This window comes from Medicago truncatula, chromosome 3 (genome assembly GCF_003473485.1).
Source record: "Medicago truncatula cultivar Jemalong A17 chromosome 3, MtrunA17r5.0-ANR, whole genome shotgun sequence".
NCBI classification, from domain to species: Eukaryota; Viridiplantae; Streptophyta; class Magnoliopsida; order Fabales; family Fabaceae; genus Medicago; species Medicago truncatula.
Window position 1 is genome coordinate 36,501,876 of NC_053044.1, and position 16,786 is coordinate 36,518,661.

The following is a 16,786-nucleotide window of genomic DNA, read 5'->3' on the forward strand; positions in this document are numbered from 1 at the left end:
ACTTTTTTTTTTTGTTTCTTTATATGAATCATTCCATTGACTAAACTTTTTTTTTTTGGATGCCATTCCTTTGACCAAACTAATTATCCAATAAATATTCCCAATAATTTTTTACTTTTTTGTTCAAGAAAATTCACTTATACTAGTACAATAATTATCGGGATATTTGTGAATATAATAAAAGGTCTCGATCTCAAAAACCTATCGTTTCAAACAATTCATTGTTGCAACGTGGGAGATTTCACAATCCGTGAACGGGATGCGAAATTCAGTGGCATTAAATATTCTTTGAGATAAGTTTCTGTTACATTATCAATTCATGATTGCAAACCCAGTTCCAAAATCAGTTTCAAAAAAATTAATAGCATGGCCACATCATCATCAAATGAGAAGAAAAACACGCACACCAATGGGGTAATTATCAAAGTGTACGTGGAATCTCCTAAAACTCGTTCCATGAAGAAAACAAAGCCACGTGAAAATCTTATAAATGCAGAAACGCAGGGATATGAACATGATCGTCGTGCTTTGCTTCTTGCTCATTCTCGATCTCTTAGAAAATCAGCATCTGAAAAGAAGGTTCCATTGCCCATTGTTCAATCAAATTCAAGACCTAAAATTAAAAAGGTAAACTCTCTTGTCTTTTTTCTTGTCCTAAAATTTGATGTGAGATTATCAACATATACTATAGGATGACAAAAAAAATTGTATATACTAGTGCCGGTACCCGTAAATTAATCGTATAGAAATGAATGTAACTTTCTGACAAACCATAACCTAATTCCCTGAATTTTTTGTTTACGATATGATTCAGTAATTTTGTGTTGTCAAAATGATATCAACAAATACACGCATATAATTCAAAATATGCTAATTAATACTCTTGTAGCGGGGTATGCTTCAAAATATGTTAAATACTCGTATAGAGGATACCAACATGGATGAGGAGTATGCACATATATCATTTGTACGAGGTGAATAGTGGATGACAAACAACAATTTGAAAAAGCGGATGTAGATAGATAATCATTGTCAACCCTACTTACTCCCTAACCTACTGGTCCGTAGCTCAAATAATCTTGATAAACTTTGTTACTTGGGTAGACTTGACTGATTTGAATGTGAGATATTATAAAATTGAGTTGTAATTTGTAAGGTGAGATATACCTTTCATGTTTTCAGGCCATGTCTTATCAACCGGTTAGAATATGCTCGTGCTCGCCATCAAAGGAAACTGTTCCAAGCTTAACTATTCGGAGCAGAAATGAACCCAAAGAGAAAAAAGAAGATAACCGATCCGAGAAGAAAAATTCCAAGGAGAAATCCTCTCCCCAATTTTTGGTAACATTTCAGAGACTGATTGCTTATTTCATCACTACTTTGATTCTGATTTGAATTCCTTGATTTTTGTTTATATTTGGATATGCAGGGTAAATGGAAGAGCATGTTGAAACAGCTATCATGCAAAGAAATATAGCAGTGAAGAAGAACATTTTTGTATTTCAATACCATTTGATATTTCATTTCTCTTCAGATGAAACCCCAAGCATGGCCATGGGCGCTAATATAAATAAAGTGGGGAAACATGTATATTAATTAATGTATTCAATTAGTTGAAGACTGATTGCATTAGATCCGTTATTATCTCAAAAGATTAACACCATCGTCCTTGTGGAAGATTTTATTTGGTCTAGTGATCGTGGAAATTCTATGTTTTGTATTAAAAAGATATTACTACGCAAAAAACAAAAGCAACGAACCGTTTATGATTGTTTTCCCTCTCCGACAAAATAAATGTGAGTGAGGAGGAATGTTGAGAAATGAGTTGTACTAGTAGGAAACTATAACAAACTCGAATAGAATTCAGTTGCACAAATTCAGCACAATGCAAGTACACAATAATAAGCCAACCTTATGAATAAAAGCATTTGTCATGGAAGTTATAATTTGCTTTGCAGTTGTTATCAAAGGTACAAGAAAGAACGGTGAACTCGTGGAAGTTCTAATTTTCCTGTCCATTGTTATCAACCGTAGAAGGACCCCAAATCCAAACAAATTTGTACTACTAGTCGGTGATTATAACAAACTCGGACAGAATTCAGGCACACAAATTCATTACAGATTTAAACCAATGCTTACCATTTACAGCAGCGATTTTATGAATCAGGACCATGATATAATAGCGTAACAAACAGTCGAACACCGAAGAGTCAAGTATATAGGCCATGATTTGAAAGTTTAAAACTGTCTAATAGGCCAAGTTAATAGGAAAGAAAGAACAGAGTCTTCAATTTTGGAGGAAATGGGAGCCCAAGGGGTCTCAAATTATTACGCAGGATATTCTTAAGCATATCGTTTTATTTATAAATGGCCGTATTCATATACCACTGTCCAGATTCTCAGAAACATCTGAAGGAAAGTTAAATTTAAACTATCTAATCACATTAACTATACACTTGCAATATCAATAGTGACACAAAGGACAGGACATGCAATACTTTATAAAAACATTCAATTTTCCTAATACTGTCAAAGATGAATCATTATTATACAATAATAATTCAAACTGTACATTAATAATTCATCATAGGAAGAATAATGCATCATTTCAAAATGAAATTATTTGGAACATCCTCGATGCTGATCACCTGTTCGATTCAATTCACCACTTTGCATGACCCAATGACAATAAATATGACCTGAATCTCCTAAACCTAAAAATAAGAGGCAACGAGCAATCTAAAATTGCCTTTTGTACAGTCTATTTGAAAACTGAAAACAGGGAAAATAATGAAATACCATATCAATCTATAAGTGATTCATGGATGGTACATAGCTAGAAAGTGGGCCAACCGCTTTACTCTCCCAATTAAATTAAATATGCTCCGGCATGGCAACAAAACAAGCCATGTCGAGGTCCTTGATGTACTATTGAAGATGAGCAACTCCTTCCCCACATTTCTGTAGTTCTTCTCTTAATTTACTGGTCAGCATTCAGTACCCTATGCCTCCGACGTCTTCTAGATCTTTCCAACAGTATCCTGTGGAATCCACGTCCAGAGAGAGCAGCAGAACCTGAAGATGCAACACCCCGAAAACCAAAGTCATTGACATCAAAAGGATCCTGATTATACCTGATAAAGCTACCAGTACCACCCAAACCAATGGAGCCAAAGAAATCACCATCATCCTCCCCAAATTCATCATCAGAATCAGTTTCGTCGCTGTATAATCCACGGTCATTTGGCTCGAGCACATAATCCCCCAGTACCATAGCCCCTGGAGTTGAAGACAAAATTGTGCTGATCACATCACTCCGTTCTCTTTCACACTCGAATTTTTTCCATTTTTCTTCTCGTACAGGGTCCACTTCTCGTGGTCGCGAACATGGATGCTTAGATCTAACATGCTTCCTAAGCTCCTTGTAACTCCCCGCAAAAGAACAGCCATCTTGCATACAGCTTCTTTTCTTGCCATTCAGAGACTTCCGGGCTGCTTCAACCACGGTCCAACCTTTCACCTGTCGGCGGCAAAGAGGACAAAGAAGCTCAGGAACTTTTGCATTGTCACTACGATCGCCAGAATTAGAATTGAAATTCGAATAGTCTGTTTCTTGCTGCGAACTTTGAACAGAAGTTGCTTTTGTATATGCCTTTTTATACTGTTCAAAACAGTTAGAATAGCGACGGCTAGTAGCACACATATAAGGGCGACAGCCCTTGTTATACGATGAACAGAGGAGTAGGATAGCATTGTGGGGAACCTCCATACAGACTGAGCAGGTAGCACCTTTCCAATCTTTCTTTTCTACCGCTTTAGAAAACCTCTTGACATTTTTCATATTTTTTCTTGCACAAGATAAAAGATATGGGGTTTCCTTGTGACCTCGAGATTGGGACTTGCACCGCATCTTGCCAACTTTAGCCATTGAAATAACTGAACCTGAGACTAATCAGAAGAGAAATATATATTAAAAAGAGAGAAACACAAAATGAAAATGGTGCCAATTACAGAACAAAATAAATCAAGGGCCTAAATCTGCAGTATATTTCTGATGTCATATCATTTAGATTACTTTGTAGTATGAATAGCCCCAAAAATGCATTTAAAAAGATCAAGCAATTAATTTATTATCTGCAGCTCATGTAGACCACTTAGGTCACAAATGGCAGCACTTTTGCAGAACGACTAAAATACTTTGATCTTTTCTCATAGCAGTTAGCATAAATCATATGATACATAGCTAAACTAGTATAGACACAACCCCGATGAAACTCGGTCAAAAACCTATCACTATGTTTATGATGTAATGTTGACTAACATGTTATTTAATATATATATATATATATATATATATATATATATATATATATATATATATATATATATATATATATATATATATATAATGCTCCTTCAGATGCGCTTAGTGTACATGTTAGAATAAAAAATAACCAGGAAATCATGCTTTAGTGTACATGTTAATTAATCAAACAAAATAATTTCAAAATAAAACCATATCAGCGAAAAAAATAAATCAATGAAACCAAAAATATAATCATTTTAAAAAAACACATACAAACTATATTCAATACTTGGTAGGAGAAATAAGAGTAAACCTTTATTACCAACATGAACATTCATTGAAGTTAATTGACATTGCCCACAAAAAAGGAAAACATTTCTAACAACTAAACAGAATATTTAGACTGATATATGAATCATGACAATTTAAACTTTGAAACGGGTAGAGCACAATTAAGAGTTGTACAAAAATAAAAACTTCTTGACTTCTTCTACTTATACCCTAAGGTCCAGGGTGAGAAAGACTTGGCTGTTACCAAACAATAGGAACATTAATCATCTCAATTGAGGTTAAAGTGATGAGTTTTAGAACCCAGCCTCTATGGAGATTGCACGAATATGCCAATAAGTGTTTTGGACGAGTTTCAATGAATTAATTGTATGTAGAGAAGCCAGAACCAGCAGTATTCAATGGCCTTAGTCAAAAATTTCTACATATGATATTAAGCCAATCAAAATAAACTATGAGTCTTATGAAGTCGGCGCAAGGTCATTCAATCAATACCACATATCAAATTACTGACAAAATAATATAAAAAAAAATAATGTATTCATGTTAACGAGTCTCATTGTTGAGTTTGGTTAATCTATTACGTACTCTTGAAAGAGAAATGGGATACAAAATCACAGATGGGCACAGCTTCAATAATGGATTTCCAGACACAACACACCAGGGTAGAATATAGTTAAGTGGAATTCGGAAGACTTCAATTACAAGGTAAGTTGTAATATTGAGTCATGACTTGGGAAATGAAAGTAGTTTAACAAAGACTATACAAGGCAGATAATATGGCATAGAGTTAATGGCTTTTCATTTTGAATTTTAAAGTTTAAACACCCAACATGGATAGAATTGTTGAGGGAGATAGATTGCACCCCACAAGAGATGTATAAATAACAACATCTTCCATTCTATTTTTTAAAAGAGATGTATAAATTACATCGTCCTCCATTCTATTTTTGAAAATTAGACTCCTGTCACTTGAGAGAAGAAATGCACCACAATTTAGTACCGTTTAATGTAAATGAATTTCATAGTGGGGATGAGCAACCATGTACAAGTTTCCAAGGAATATTTTTCCTGTATCTACAATTTTCAGTGTCACTAAAAGCTAATTTTGAAACTTCAGAAGATCTACAATTTTCGGCGTGTCACCAAAAGCTAATTTTGAAACTTCAGAAGATAAAATAAAGCTTCAAATGCACTCATTATTGGTGCTTTGTGTCAGGTTTTAAAAAAATAGTTTGTGTTAAAACAATCTAGAGATTTTAAAAAAAATAAGAAGCTTTTTTGTTTGTTTGCTACGCACAAAAATCACTTTCAACTATGTTTGTTTTTGAAAAAATAGATTTTGAGAAAAGCTAATCTTAATAGCTTTTGATATTAGAATCAAAAATGATTTTTTTTTTTAAATCCTAAACAAACACTATTAAAATAACAAAACTGATTTATCTATTTATATATAAAAATTAAAAAATCTTCTAAAAAGAGTCAAAACAAACACGCCCTATATCAGCTTCGAAACTCCACCCAAAGTCTTCAGTACAATAAGTCACCGTTTACATCAAAAAATACTAATTAAGTCTCCCAGTTGATTGTAAGGGTTCAAAAAAAATTAGAGAGAGATAGGGAGGGTGGATGGGAGGAAAAGACGGAAGAACAGAGAGAGACTAGTGTGTAAAGTATACTCATCCCAAAAGGATTAAAGTTTGTAAAATTGGAAAGGAGAGCACAGCAAATTAAATATCTCTCAAAAGAGGGGAGTTCCCTTAAAAAAGTAAAGACGTGCGTGTAACAGATAACAAGCAAATTCACAATATTGTGCTAGCATTGCATAAAGTTCATGAAAAATATATAAGTAATCAGATTTTCACAATGTAGTGCTGCATATTTTTTTGAAAAAACGTTCAATTTTCCATCAGATGTTTACAAATAACATCTCGAGTAAATAAAATAGTTAAAACGTGAAACTTTATCACTCAAAAGCTTAAAACTTTTTTAAAAATTTCCAGGGTGTTCAATAACAAGTACAATTAACAGATCAATATGACATTCAAACTGACAGATAATCTAAGTGGTACTTTCCAAGACAAATAATTACACACAGAACAACAAATTAATCATCTATACAAATCAAATTGTTCAAAATTCAGATTCATCTAGCAATACATTATACAAATAAATCCATTGAATTCAATTTTGGAGTACTGTGAAAAACACGATGAGAATGAAACAGATAATTATCATTTCACCCTCGGCCAATTCAATTCGGTTCATTTCCGTGAACGCAATTTAAATAGATCGGTGATAATTCAAAAATTGTAACCAGCGAGATCTCACAAAAACACAATCAAAATCGCTTAAAAAAAATTGAGAAACAAAACAGCGAAAAGCGAAACAATATGCATATGAGAGATCATAAAATGGATGGATCGAAAGAGAAAGGAAAAGTGAAATACCTGAGGAAGTGTTTGAGGGTTAGAGAAAAAATGAATTGGATTGGATGGGATGAAAGAAAATCGAAAAGAGATAGCGATCTTGGCGTTCACGTTCTCTTGAGAATCAGAATCCGGAAAAACATAAACTGACTAGGGTGACGTGTGCGGCAACACCTAACCCCTATGCTACGCAGTGTTTGTTACGATGCGATCGAAATGGAGACTGGAGCTGGGTTTTATGGGCTTATCATCAGCCCATTAACATTCTACTATATTTAGTCATTAATTCAATTTTTCCCTTAAAAAACAAATAAAAAAATATTACAATAATAAAAAATTGTATGTCACACAAAATCATGTATTATTGTTGTAAAAAAAATAAATATATTTATATTTGATTGGATTCCATTAATAATATTTCATTTATTTTATTCCTTGTAATTTTAGGAAGAGAGGATGGTGCATCAATCCAAAAAAGGATAAATCTTCAAAATTAAGAACAATTCTAAATGAATTTTATTTACCTCTTTTAAGATATTTTTCAAGTATTTACACACTATCCTTCAAAAAAAAAAAGTATTTACACACTAATTCTCTCAAAAAAATAAAGTATTTACACCAATATTGGTTTGTTTTTTTTGGTTACTTTTGTTCCACCAATATTGGTTTAAGATTATGTGTGAATTCAACCATTTATTTTATTTTCTATATAAAAAAAATTAAAAAAATTAAAATATAAACTTGGTAAACTCCGTTGCCTCACTGCACTTGTAAGTTCTATTTGGACGGGACCGTATGGTTGGCCAATTGCTTTACGAATTTTCTTGTTATCACCTTGAAGGCAAAACAAAACTCTAAAATGTAAAGGAAGATATTAAGGTTTTTTTTTTCCTCAACCAGTATTGAACCATTTTTATGCATTGGTCTTCTCAGAAGATCAAATTTTCAGACAGTGCAAGGAGTACATTCAAGTACTTCGGTGATATAAACAGAACTCCTGCAGTCCGCGAGCCCTAGGAGAAACAACTGAAATTTGTCGTGTTGTGTGGGTCGGTTATATGAATTGAACATTTCATTATATTCAACCAAATTTTCAGAGAAAAACATTAACATGGATTCAAAAAACAAAAAATATGAAAAACACAACTTTGAAAATAAAAATAAACACAAAAATGACATGCTAATAAATAATATGTACAGTAAGAATGGTTATCTGATCCTTGCCACTGTAGTTCCAACATCTAAGCTCTGCATTTTTTTCATCAGTTGGCTCATTTGACTGGAAGGCGGGGGTAACTTTTCAACTTGACATTGTCTTTGCTTCAGAGGACAAATCATCATCTGTGGAGCTCCATATCAATCGATCCAAAGCAGTGCTTAAAATCTACTTGAGTTAAAAACAAGCAAACTCTGAATGGCACAACATGAGCAAAGCAACAATTGCTGCAAAAAATGTACCCCGGGTCAACTCCAGCAATTTTAAGAGTGGAAATTGGAAATATTACTTCGCTACATGCAGTGTAATATGCAAGAGTAAAATAATCAAACAAACCACTGAAAGAGATAAATTCAATCCATGTTATGTTACAATGATTTTCCCAATGCATGCATACAATATTGTTCATCATTTCAAAATTCCACCGGAGACTGGTTAAAACATTTTTATTCCTTTTCGTAGTTTGTCGGTTATTCTCGCAACAAAATTCACTCCCAAATAAGAGTGAAATCACACTTGAACCCTACCCAATTAAATATAAAAAATTTATGTGCAACAAGAAGACCAAAACTGGAATTTTAAACATCTTCCCTATTTTTTGTCCATGTCATTGCTCATTAGTTATGAATGGGAATTCTTTTGAAAGGTATGAAAACAGTTTTATAATTGATTCCAGTGTCATCATGATATAAAGAGGAAATCAAAGCATCAAGGTGAGATGCCATGTCAAAATATTCACCTTCATTATGTTTCATAGTTGAAGATGACAAAGTTTAACCCCTTCTGCCATGAATGTAAGGAGATGAAGACTGGGAAAGTGGCCTTTGGAGAAATGGATGGTTTAAGAGTTGAGCAGCAGTAAAACGATCATCAGGATTAACTTGAAGGCACTGCATGATAAAATCTTTTGCATCTCTTGAAAGACTATCAGGAATAAGAGGTGGCTCACCTTTTCCTATTCTAAATAATGCCTGCATCTGTTATTAGAAGAGATCAATCAAAAAATCAAAAGTCGGAACCAGCATTAATGCAGTTTTGGTAGATATTATAGATAAATTTTAATATTTCATGGAAAAGTATCCATTTTGTTTTTATAACATAAGAATCAACCAACATTTCTATGTTATATAGGAAACACTAGACATAGAACATGAAAAAAAACCACAATTTAATTTACAAATAAATGGCAGGAAAATTAGGTATTTGGAGCAAAATGGGTAGCCTGAACTGTTTAATAATGGTTAACAAAATACAAAGGCAAAAACTTATGTAGAGGCAAACACGAGAACCGAAAAAGACGGTGAGTGGAATTAAAATCCAAACTGAAACTTTGAAAATTGAAGAAGCTCTCCCTAATGGGAGCAAAAATAATATGACACATACGGGTTCCAAATTGGAGTACGGAATTTGGCCCGTTAGCATCTCCAGAACAGTGCATCCCAGACTCCAAATATCGGCTGGAAGCCCGTAACCTTTGTTCTTTCCTCTCACAACCTGCATATACATGATTAATAATTAGAATAGCTCATTCTTCACATGTTCAATCTCAAAAATCCTAGCAAAATGTTGTTATATTTTCTGTCAGAGATAGAATACAGTGCCATGGAGGAAACAACATTAAAACTTGTGTAGCTAAAATAGTTACTTCAAGAACTTCAACTAGGAGACATCATGAGCGTGGAATTAGTATGAGATAATCAAGCTTCTCTACATATTGCTCCTAGCTTTGTTTTAAATGAAAGGATAAAATGGCAAATGCATATTTTGGGAGACATTTGATGAGAAAAACAGTCCTTTTATTTCAAGAGAAATCACAATAAGTTATCAACTTCAACGACCAATTAATGGGTATAATTACTAAATCTCTTGGGGGACCTCAGTTTGAATTTATTTTAACAAACTATGTGCATGTGGCATGCATGTTCCAGCTTGCGGAAAAGTGTGAGAATAGAAACTCATTCTTCACACATGCATTGCACCAATGGTGTATAGAAATGTGATTATTATGCTCATGTACGTATAAACAAAGCAGTTGTCTTAACTACACACACTTCTCAAAAACTAGTTTCACTATATACAATAATCAATAGCTATGCTATCAAGAAATTAAAAGATTAAACACCCAAGCCAGATAATTTTAGAAAGTTTCAAGTTTCAAAAGCCTCTAATTGCAACATAGACACAATCTAATGTCCCGCTCCAAAGTTAGCCCTTAATTTCATTTTCTATTGGTTTAATATGGCAGGAATAGTTTTAGCTGTTTTGTTATTGTCAATACCAATTATAAGTTCATGACAATGAATTCTTGAAACAGATTACGCGTGATCACTGCATCACTGTCAATAGTTATATCAATTTGTTCATCACATCGATCAAGTCTCGTGGCAAATAAATGGGACAAAGCGGGAGAGAGTTGTATAAATTCAACATGCAAGAGTTTCATTGTGTCAATTTATCAAGTAACCTATTAAGTATTAACAGAGCCCAACATAATCCCATGAAACTATGTAGGTTACTTTTGTGACGCTATAATATGATCCTTGAATTCTACGTGAGAATACCACCAACTTCACAGATAAGTAAAAGCATTTAGTGTTTTAGACCCATAGCACAATAAATATTCACAGTTTAGTATAATGCAATTTCATTTAATGTGTTCAGTCCTCGTCTGAAGAAGAGTAGAAAATCAAGCTAGAGTTCTGCATCCAGGCTATTAACATAATAACTGTTGATTAAATTTTCATAAAAAAAAAAAATGTTAATTTATGTAGAAGTTGGAACTATGTACACTCCATGAAATAAATTTGAATGTTTGAACCATTAATCAGTATTTTCGTTCATTAAGTTAAGATTGAAGGCAAACCTCAGGGGCCATCCAGAATGCTGTTCCCTTGCATGATTTAACATCGTTCAATTTGGTTGCCTGAAAAGCAATTTATAGAGCATTATCAGAAAATGGAAATTGCAAGTAATTGCATGTTGTTTAGATATCTATAACTGAAATTAAGATGTTGAAGAAATAAAAGCCCTAGAAAGAGAAGTATAAACTAAGGAATACCTTTGCTAACCCAAAATCTGCAAGTTTGACAGATCCACTTGCATGCACCAATATATTTGCACATTTGATATCCCTTAAATTGGAGAAATATAATTAGATTATATTAATAATGATTGTTTCATCCTAATTACACAACTGATACAGGAATGCAGAGAAGATCTCAAAGACATGATGGGCTTAACTCAGAAAAAACTCCAACAAATAATTTTTTCAAAACTGAAAATCCCAATTGTATTGTAACTATTCAAACTCTTGCACTTATTCTGATATTGATGAACATGATGTTCCTTCTTTAATCATCAGAAAATTCACATTCAAAGCTCAATTCCTACCACAAAAGGCATTTGTTTGGGGCAAGAAAGGAATGGCAATGGCAATCATTGGATGAAAAATCATCCTTTTACCCTGGGGAGTATTTGAAACAAGCTAAATGCATATGGAGCGATAAAAATGAAGCTATATTGCCACAGGGAATAAAGACACGTCCAAATAACAAGAAGAAAATTTAAACAAATGCATCAAAAAAGAAAAAATTAAACAGATACATCAAGTTATTTGCAACAAATATTTATATTGCAGTTACGAGAGAGAGAGAGCAAGCAAAACTGAAAAATTTACAAAGAATATTTATATAGCAACGATGAGACGTTAATCAAAAGTGAAAGTTAATTTTAAGCAAGGAAAGCAAGTACCATAGACAGGACTCTTGACAGCACTATTACAGAAATGGGAACCATGCCATATGATGCAAGACCAGAATTAACACAGAAAATCAGTAATCATATATGCATAAAGGAAAATAAAAGTAATTTAAGAAAAAAAATTGTGAGCTACCTGTGAACCACGTTTTGATCATGAAGGTACTTCAAACCATGCAGAATCTGTCTTGTATAGGCAGCTACTTGGGAATCTCGAAGAGTGTACCTCTGATAGAGGCTTCTAAGAGAACCTTTGGTTACAAGCTCAATAAAGATATGAAGCTTAGATTCATCCTGCAATAACATCAAGCAGGGTATAAAGTACAAAATTTATTTTGATTCGTACTCTGTTGGATGTACAAATACAGACAACAAACACTGCTACCCAAATGAAAATGATAGCAATAAGGTGCTAATATGTTGCAAAAATGTTTAGTATTGTTAAGAGTATTGATTAGCCTTGTAATATTCTGCTATTGTAGCTTATCTTAGTTTACACTTAGTTTAGATTTAGCCTATAAGTCAGTGACATGTGTCACTTATTCATTGCACTTGGCATGTGCCTATAAATACTTGTATCCTCTGTTATTCATCATAATGAGAATCTCTAATTTTCCTCTCTTCTCTCTCTCTCTCTTCTCTAACTGAATACAGTTACAACCTCTATCAAGGTTTAACAATGGCGGTTTCTACTTCTATTAAGTGTCTGGTCTGAATCTTCATCTTTGCTAATTATTGTATAGTACTCTTGTGGATCCTTTGTGGTACAAGTAATAGACTACATTTCATTGCCTATCATCAAGATTGTCTTGTGAATTTACTCAAGACAATATTTAGTAGGAAAACGATCAATTAAGATGGGTTCTTAGCACCGGTCCAAATCACATTTCATTGCCTATCATCTAGGTTGTCAAACTAGAAAGTCTTCTTAAATTTTTGGAATCACAATAAATTTGACGCGTAAAGTTGTAAGAGTTTACTTAATATAAAATTTAAATATTTTAAGCAACCTATAAATTAAACTCAGACGGTTTGATAGGTCCAGACCTGACAACCAACATAGCATCACAATTCAAAGTTGATGAACAAATTCAAATATCACAATATAGGTTTATGATTCAGGATAGAACAAGAGTATAACAAGTTCAAAATCGACAGACTTTATTCACAAACATTTTACTTATACTAGAAAATATTGTAAAAATTTTGAGATGCATAAGGACCTTTTAAGTTTGACTTAATCTGTAATGTCATTCACAAATTCAACAATTAACAACAAGAAAGTACCAAAGTCAGCATGAAAGAAGAAGACAAGACGGAACAACATAGATTCTACAATGGTAAACAGCAATAAAAGTTCAAATTGCACTTATAAGTAAAAGAAAAGACTGGACAACAAGAAAGTACCATACCATTTCAGTGCCATAGTATTGAACTATATTATCATGTTCAAAACGACTCAAAAGTGCAATTTCCTGAGAGAAAAGAGAATGAATAATGTGAGAAAGTAAATATAGTAAGAGGACCAACAATCTCTCAAACAATTCGACATGTTGCATAAAATAGGACTATAGTTATGTAAGAAAACTTCTTATTTATTCGTTATCAATGAATGCTCAATATCGGAAAAGTGAAGTGTAATAAGTGATAAAATAATAAGCGTGGCACCTGCTCCAGTTGATAGACACTTTGTTTTCCCTGTTCCCCTTGATCAAGCAAGGAAACTTCTTTTACAGCAAAAAAGAATCCATCACTGCAGTTATTCAGAAGATATGAATAACAAGGTAGTAGTTATCACTTATAGCATAAAATAGGCGACTAAATAATCAGTACAATCATCACACTGAGAAAAGCTTTGATCTTGAGCTTCATACAAAAAAATCCAAAAGAAAAAGAAACTCAAATGCAAATAGGGGTGGGTCAACTTGGAGCTATAAAGCTCCCGCCCACTTGGAGAGTTCGAAAACCCTTGTGATCCTATTGTAGTCAAAAAGTAAACTACATTAAAAGGCAAAATCATGAAAAGAGTTGACAATGTTATCCTACATACTGCTATGTCTGAGAAACCTCGCCCCCTTCTACCCAAAAAAAAAAATCTGTTACAGGATACAAACTAGTGATTTTTGAGTAATTAGTGCAACATGCATTGACTGTCAGATTCAACTAGCCAATTCACTTTAATTTTGAAAATGATTATTCGAGAGAATAAATGTTAGTAAAGCAGAAATGAGAATATTTCTCGCATCCTGCTTTTAAAGAAAATCTTCATTCCAGCCCAGCATATTGAAAGAGATAGCAACAGCAAAGTGTTTCCTATTTTGTTTTCATATCCAAAAAAAAAACACCTAGCAATATTCTTGAAATGAACTAGTCTTCCCAGTCATAAATTCCCCAACTACCTAAGCATTAAACTCAGTCTAATCCTATCCCACTCTCATTCATGATTCAAATATGGAATTTCCCTACCAGCATGTGACATATACTAAATTATTACTATTACAGCAAAGAAGCATAACAAAAAAAAATTAAAAAAAGTAAAATACACAAACGAGCTTGTATGCTAAAGTAAAGTAAAGGGATTGATTACACTTACTCAGAAATTCCTTCATAGACAGATCCAAATGAACCACCCCCCAAAAAGCCACCCTTTTGCCAGCTTCCAGGCGTAATGAAACGATTAATTCTCCCGTTTGGAGATACATTGTTCGATCTAGGTTCTGTAGCAGTACTAGAAGAATCATCTTCATTTGAAGTACTAAACAAACTTGATTCCATAAGACCAGCAACAATCGCATCAATCCTTGCCTCATTATCCACCACCCCCTCTTCTCTACCAACTTCCTCACCTTCATTCTCCTCCACTTCCCGGTCAAAACCCTCTTCTTCCCCTTCCCCAACCGGAGCCAAATCCTTCAAAAGATCCCAAGTGGAACACGTGTTATCAACAACAACCGGAACTCTCATCCCAGGTGGCGGCTTAATCATCGGTGGACGAATTCCATTAATACCACCACTACTACTAACAACAACAACACTGTCATCAACCTCATCTCTAACCCTAACCCTAATCATATCCCTATCTTCACATTTCTTGTTCAATTCACCTTTATTTTCTAATTCTCTCATATCATTCACCTTCTTCTCCTTCAAATCAAGCTCATCAAGCTTCAAACTGGGAAGACCATCCGAATTGGATCGAATCTTCATGGCTTCCCAAGCAGCAGCAGGAATAGCAAAATCCTCGGGTCCAGAAAGTCCTAAACTCCTACAAATTCGATCAAACTCACCTTCTACTCCTTCAATACGGAAGCTAGTTCGGTCGTATAACTCCATAGAACGAGTGTAAAGTGAACCGGATGAATCATCGAATGAAGATGAAGATGATCCAGCGTCGTAATCGGTGTACTTTTGGGCATTACGACGCTCGAGTTTAGGTTTTCTTCGAAGCTTCTTTGAATCCATGATGTTGGTTAGGTTGTTATGGTAGAAAATATGATGCATTGAGAATTAAAGTTTGATCCATGTAAAAGTGTAACAGAAAGAGAAAGTTGGAGGGAAATTTTGTATTTGGTGTGTTTGGTTTTGAGGAGCGAGAAAGAAGAAGTGAAGAGAGGGCCAGAGGGGACCAGTGAAAGAGTCTTTTGGTGAAGAAGAGGAAGCGAGTTTTGGTTGAAAAGGAAAAAGAACAGAGATCAAAAAAAACGCGCTGCCATTGCCATATGGACGACCAAACCAACGCTTTGCTCTGGCTGCTCCCGGGAATTATTTTACTCCCTCCGTTTCAAAATGAATATGTTTTAGCCAATTGCACACAAATTAAGGAATTGAATAAAGTAGTCGAATATCGTAGCAATTTTATCAAATTATCTTAATCAACTATTGATTTGTTTTCCATTAAAGAAGAAATAATACGTTGAAAGCAGTGTAACATAATATTAATTGAATGGTGCAATTGAAAAGATAAAGTTATTATTGCATTGGAAACTGAAAGTAACATTCATTTTAAAATAATTTTTTTTTACTAAAACGACACTCATTTTAAAATGGAGGAGTATTTTATTTTTATGTTTGATTAAATTATTAAAGTACCTTTGTTTGACGAAATGAATATTTTTTATTTCATCTTTGGATTTAATTCTTTTTTAGAAAAGAAAAAAAAACGGTGCTAATATTTTTTTTTTTAAAATTCATTCATACTTTAATTTAATAATTTTTGTTTTTTAATTAGTAATCAATCAGTTTTTACATTTTGTATATAATTAATCATGAAAGTTGAATTAGCCAACGCACATCGTCACGTCACCGACACATTATTAATGATAGTGGCAAATCATCAAAATTGATGAGAATTAAAAAAACTAAAAAAATATAAAATAGGGGAACTAAAAGAGTAGTTTTAAAAATAGGGAATCAAAAATGCATTAAACCGGACTTAAAATAAGTGATAAAGCATTACGCATACATAATTGAAGTTTTTCATGCTGCATGAGTCAATTATATATGAATGGAACAATGCATTATATTAAGCTGAATACAATGGTATTGGTACGTTTGTAGTTTGGTTGAGTATATATCTATCATTCAATCACTCAACTATGTCGTGTTTTTATATTAATTCATTTAAAAATAAATGCAAATGTTAAATAAATTTTGTCTAGAGAGTACTCATACCCAGCCGAACTTCAAGATATATAAGAGTGTGTGTTTGGTTCAGCTTTGGATAGGATTGATTCTGATATAATTGATTCTGACAGAATTGATTTTGAGAGAATTGATTTATGTTTGGATACA

General features: G+C 33.3%; 3 protein-coding genes across 5 annotated transcripts; 1 reads left to right on the forward strand and 2 right to left on the reverse strand.

Moving 5' to 3' along the window:
- The first annotated feature begins 267 nt into the window (after positions 1-267).
- Positions 268-1,476, forward strand: LOC120579438 (uncharacterized). The gene is made up of 2 exons (XM_039831660.1): positions 268-627; positions 1,183-1,476. Exons 1-2 carry the CDS (start codon positions 367-369, stop codon positions 1,393-1,395), a joined length of 474 nt encoding a protein of 157 aa, XP_039687594.1. The 5' UTR covers positions 268-366; the 3' UTR covers positions 1,396-1,476.
- Positions 1,477-2,492: 1,016 nt separating this feature from the next.
- LOC11413824 (uncharacterized) lies at positions 2,493-7,242 on the reverse strand. 2 transcript variants are annotated; one of them, XM_024780177.2, is made up of 2 exons: positions 7,045-7,242; positions 2,493-3,942 (listed from the first exon to the last, which is right to left on the reverse strand). In XM_024780177.2, exon 2 carries the CDS (start codon positions 3,926-3,928, stop codon positions 2,981-2,983), a length of 948 nt encoding a protein of 315 aa, XP_024635945.1. In that variant the 5' UTR covers positions 3,929-3,942; positions 7,045-7,242; the 3' UTR covers positions 2,493-2,980. The 2 variants fall into 2 exon arrangements, with proteins under 2 accessions (XP_024635945.1, XP_003601118.1); XM_003601070.4 differs by having other exon boundaries at positions 2,493-3,948; positions 7,045-7,240.
- Positions 7,243-8,077: 835 nt separating this feature from the next.
- Positions 8,078-15,769, reverse strand: LOC11419987 (mitogen-activated protein kinase kinase kinase 1). Of its 2 annotated transcripts, XM_013605369.3 has the most exons (10): positions 14,589-15,769; positions 13,664-13,748; positions 13,408-13,470; positions 12,132-12,289; positions 11,298-11,370; positions 11,103-11,162; positions 9,623-9,733; positions 9,189-9,216; positions 8,979-9,061; positions 8,078-8,466 (listed from the first exon to the last, which is right to left on the reverse strand). In XM_013605369.3, the coding sequence occupies exons 1-9, from the start codon at positions 15,494-15,496 to the stop codon at positions 8,991-8,993; spliced, it is 1,557 nt and encodes a 518-aa protein (XP_013460823.1). In that variant the 5' UTR covers positions 15,497-15,769; the 3' UTR covers positions 8,078-8,466; positions 8,979-8,990. The 2 variants fall into 2 exon arrangements, with proteins under 2 accessions (XP_013460823.1, XP_024635944.1); XM_024780176.2 differs by having other exon boundaries at positions 8,979-9,216; positions 14,589-15,767.
- Between the last annotated feature and the right edge of the window lie 1,017 nt (positions 15,770-16,786).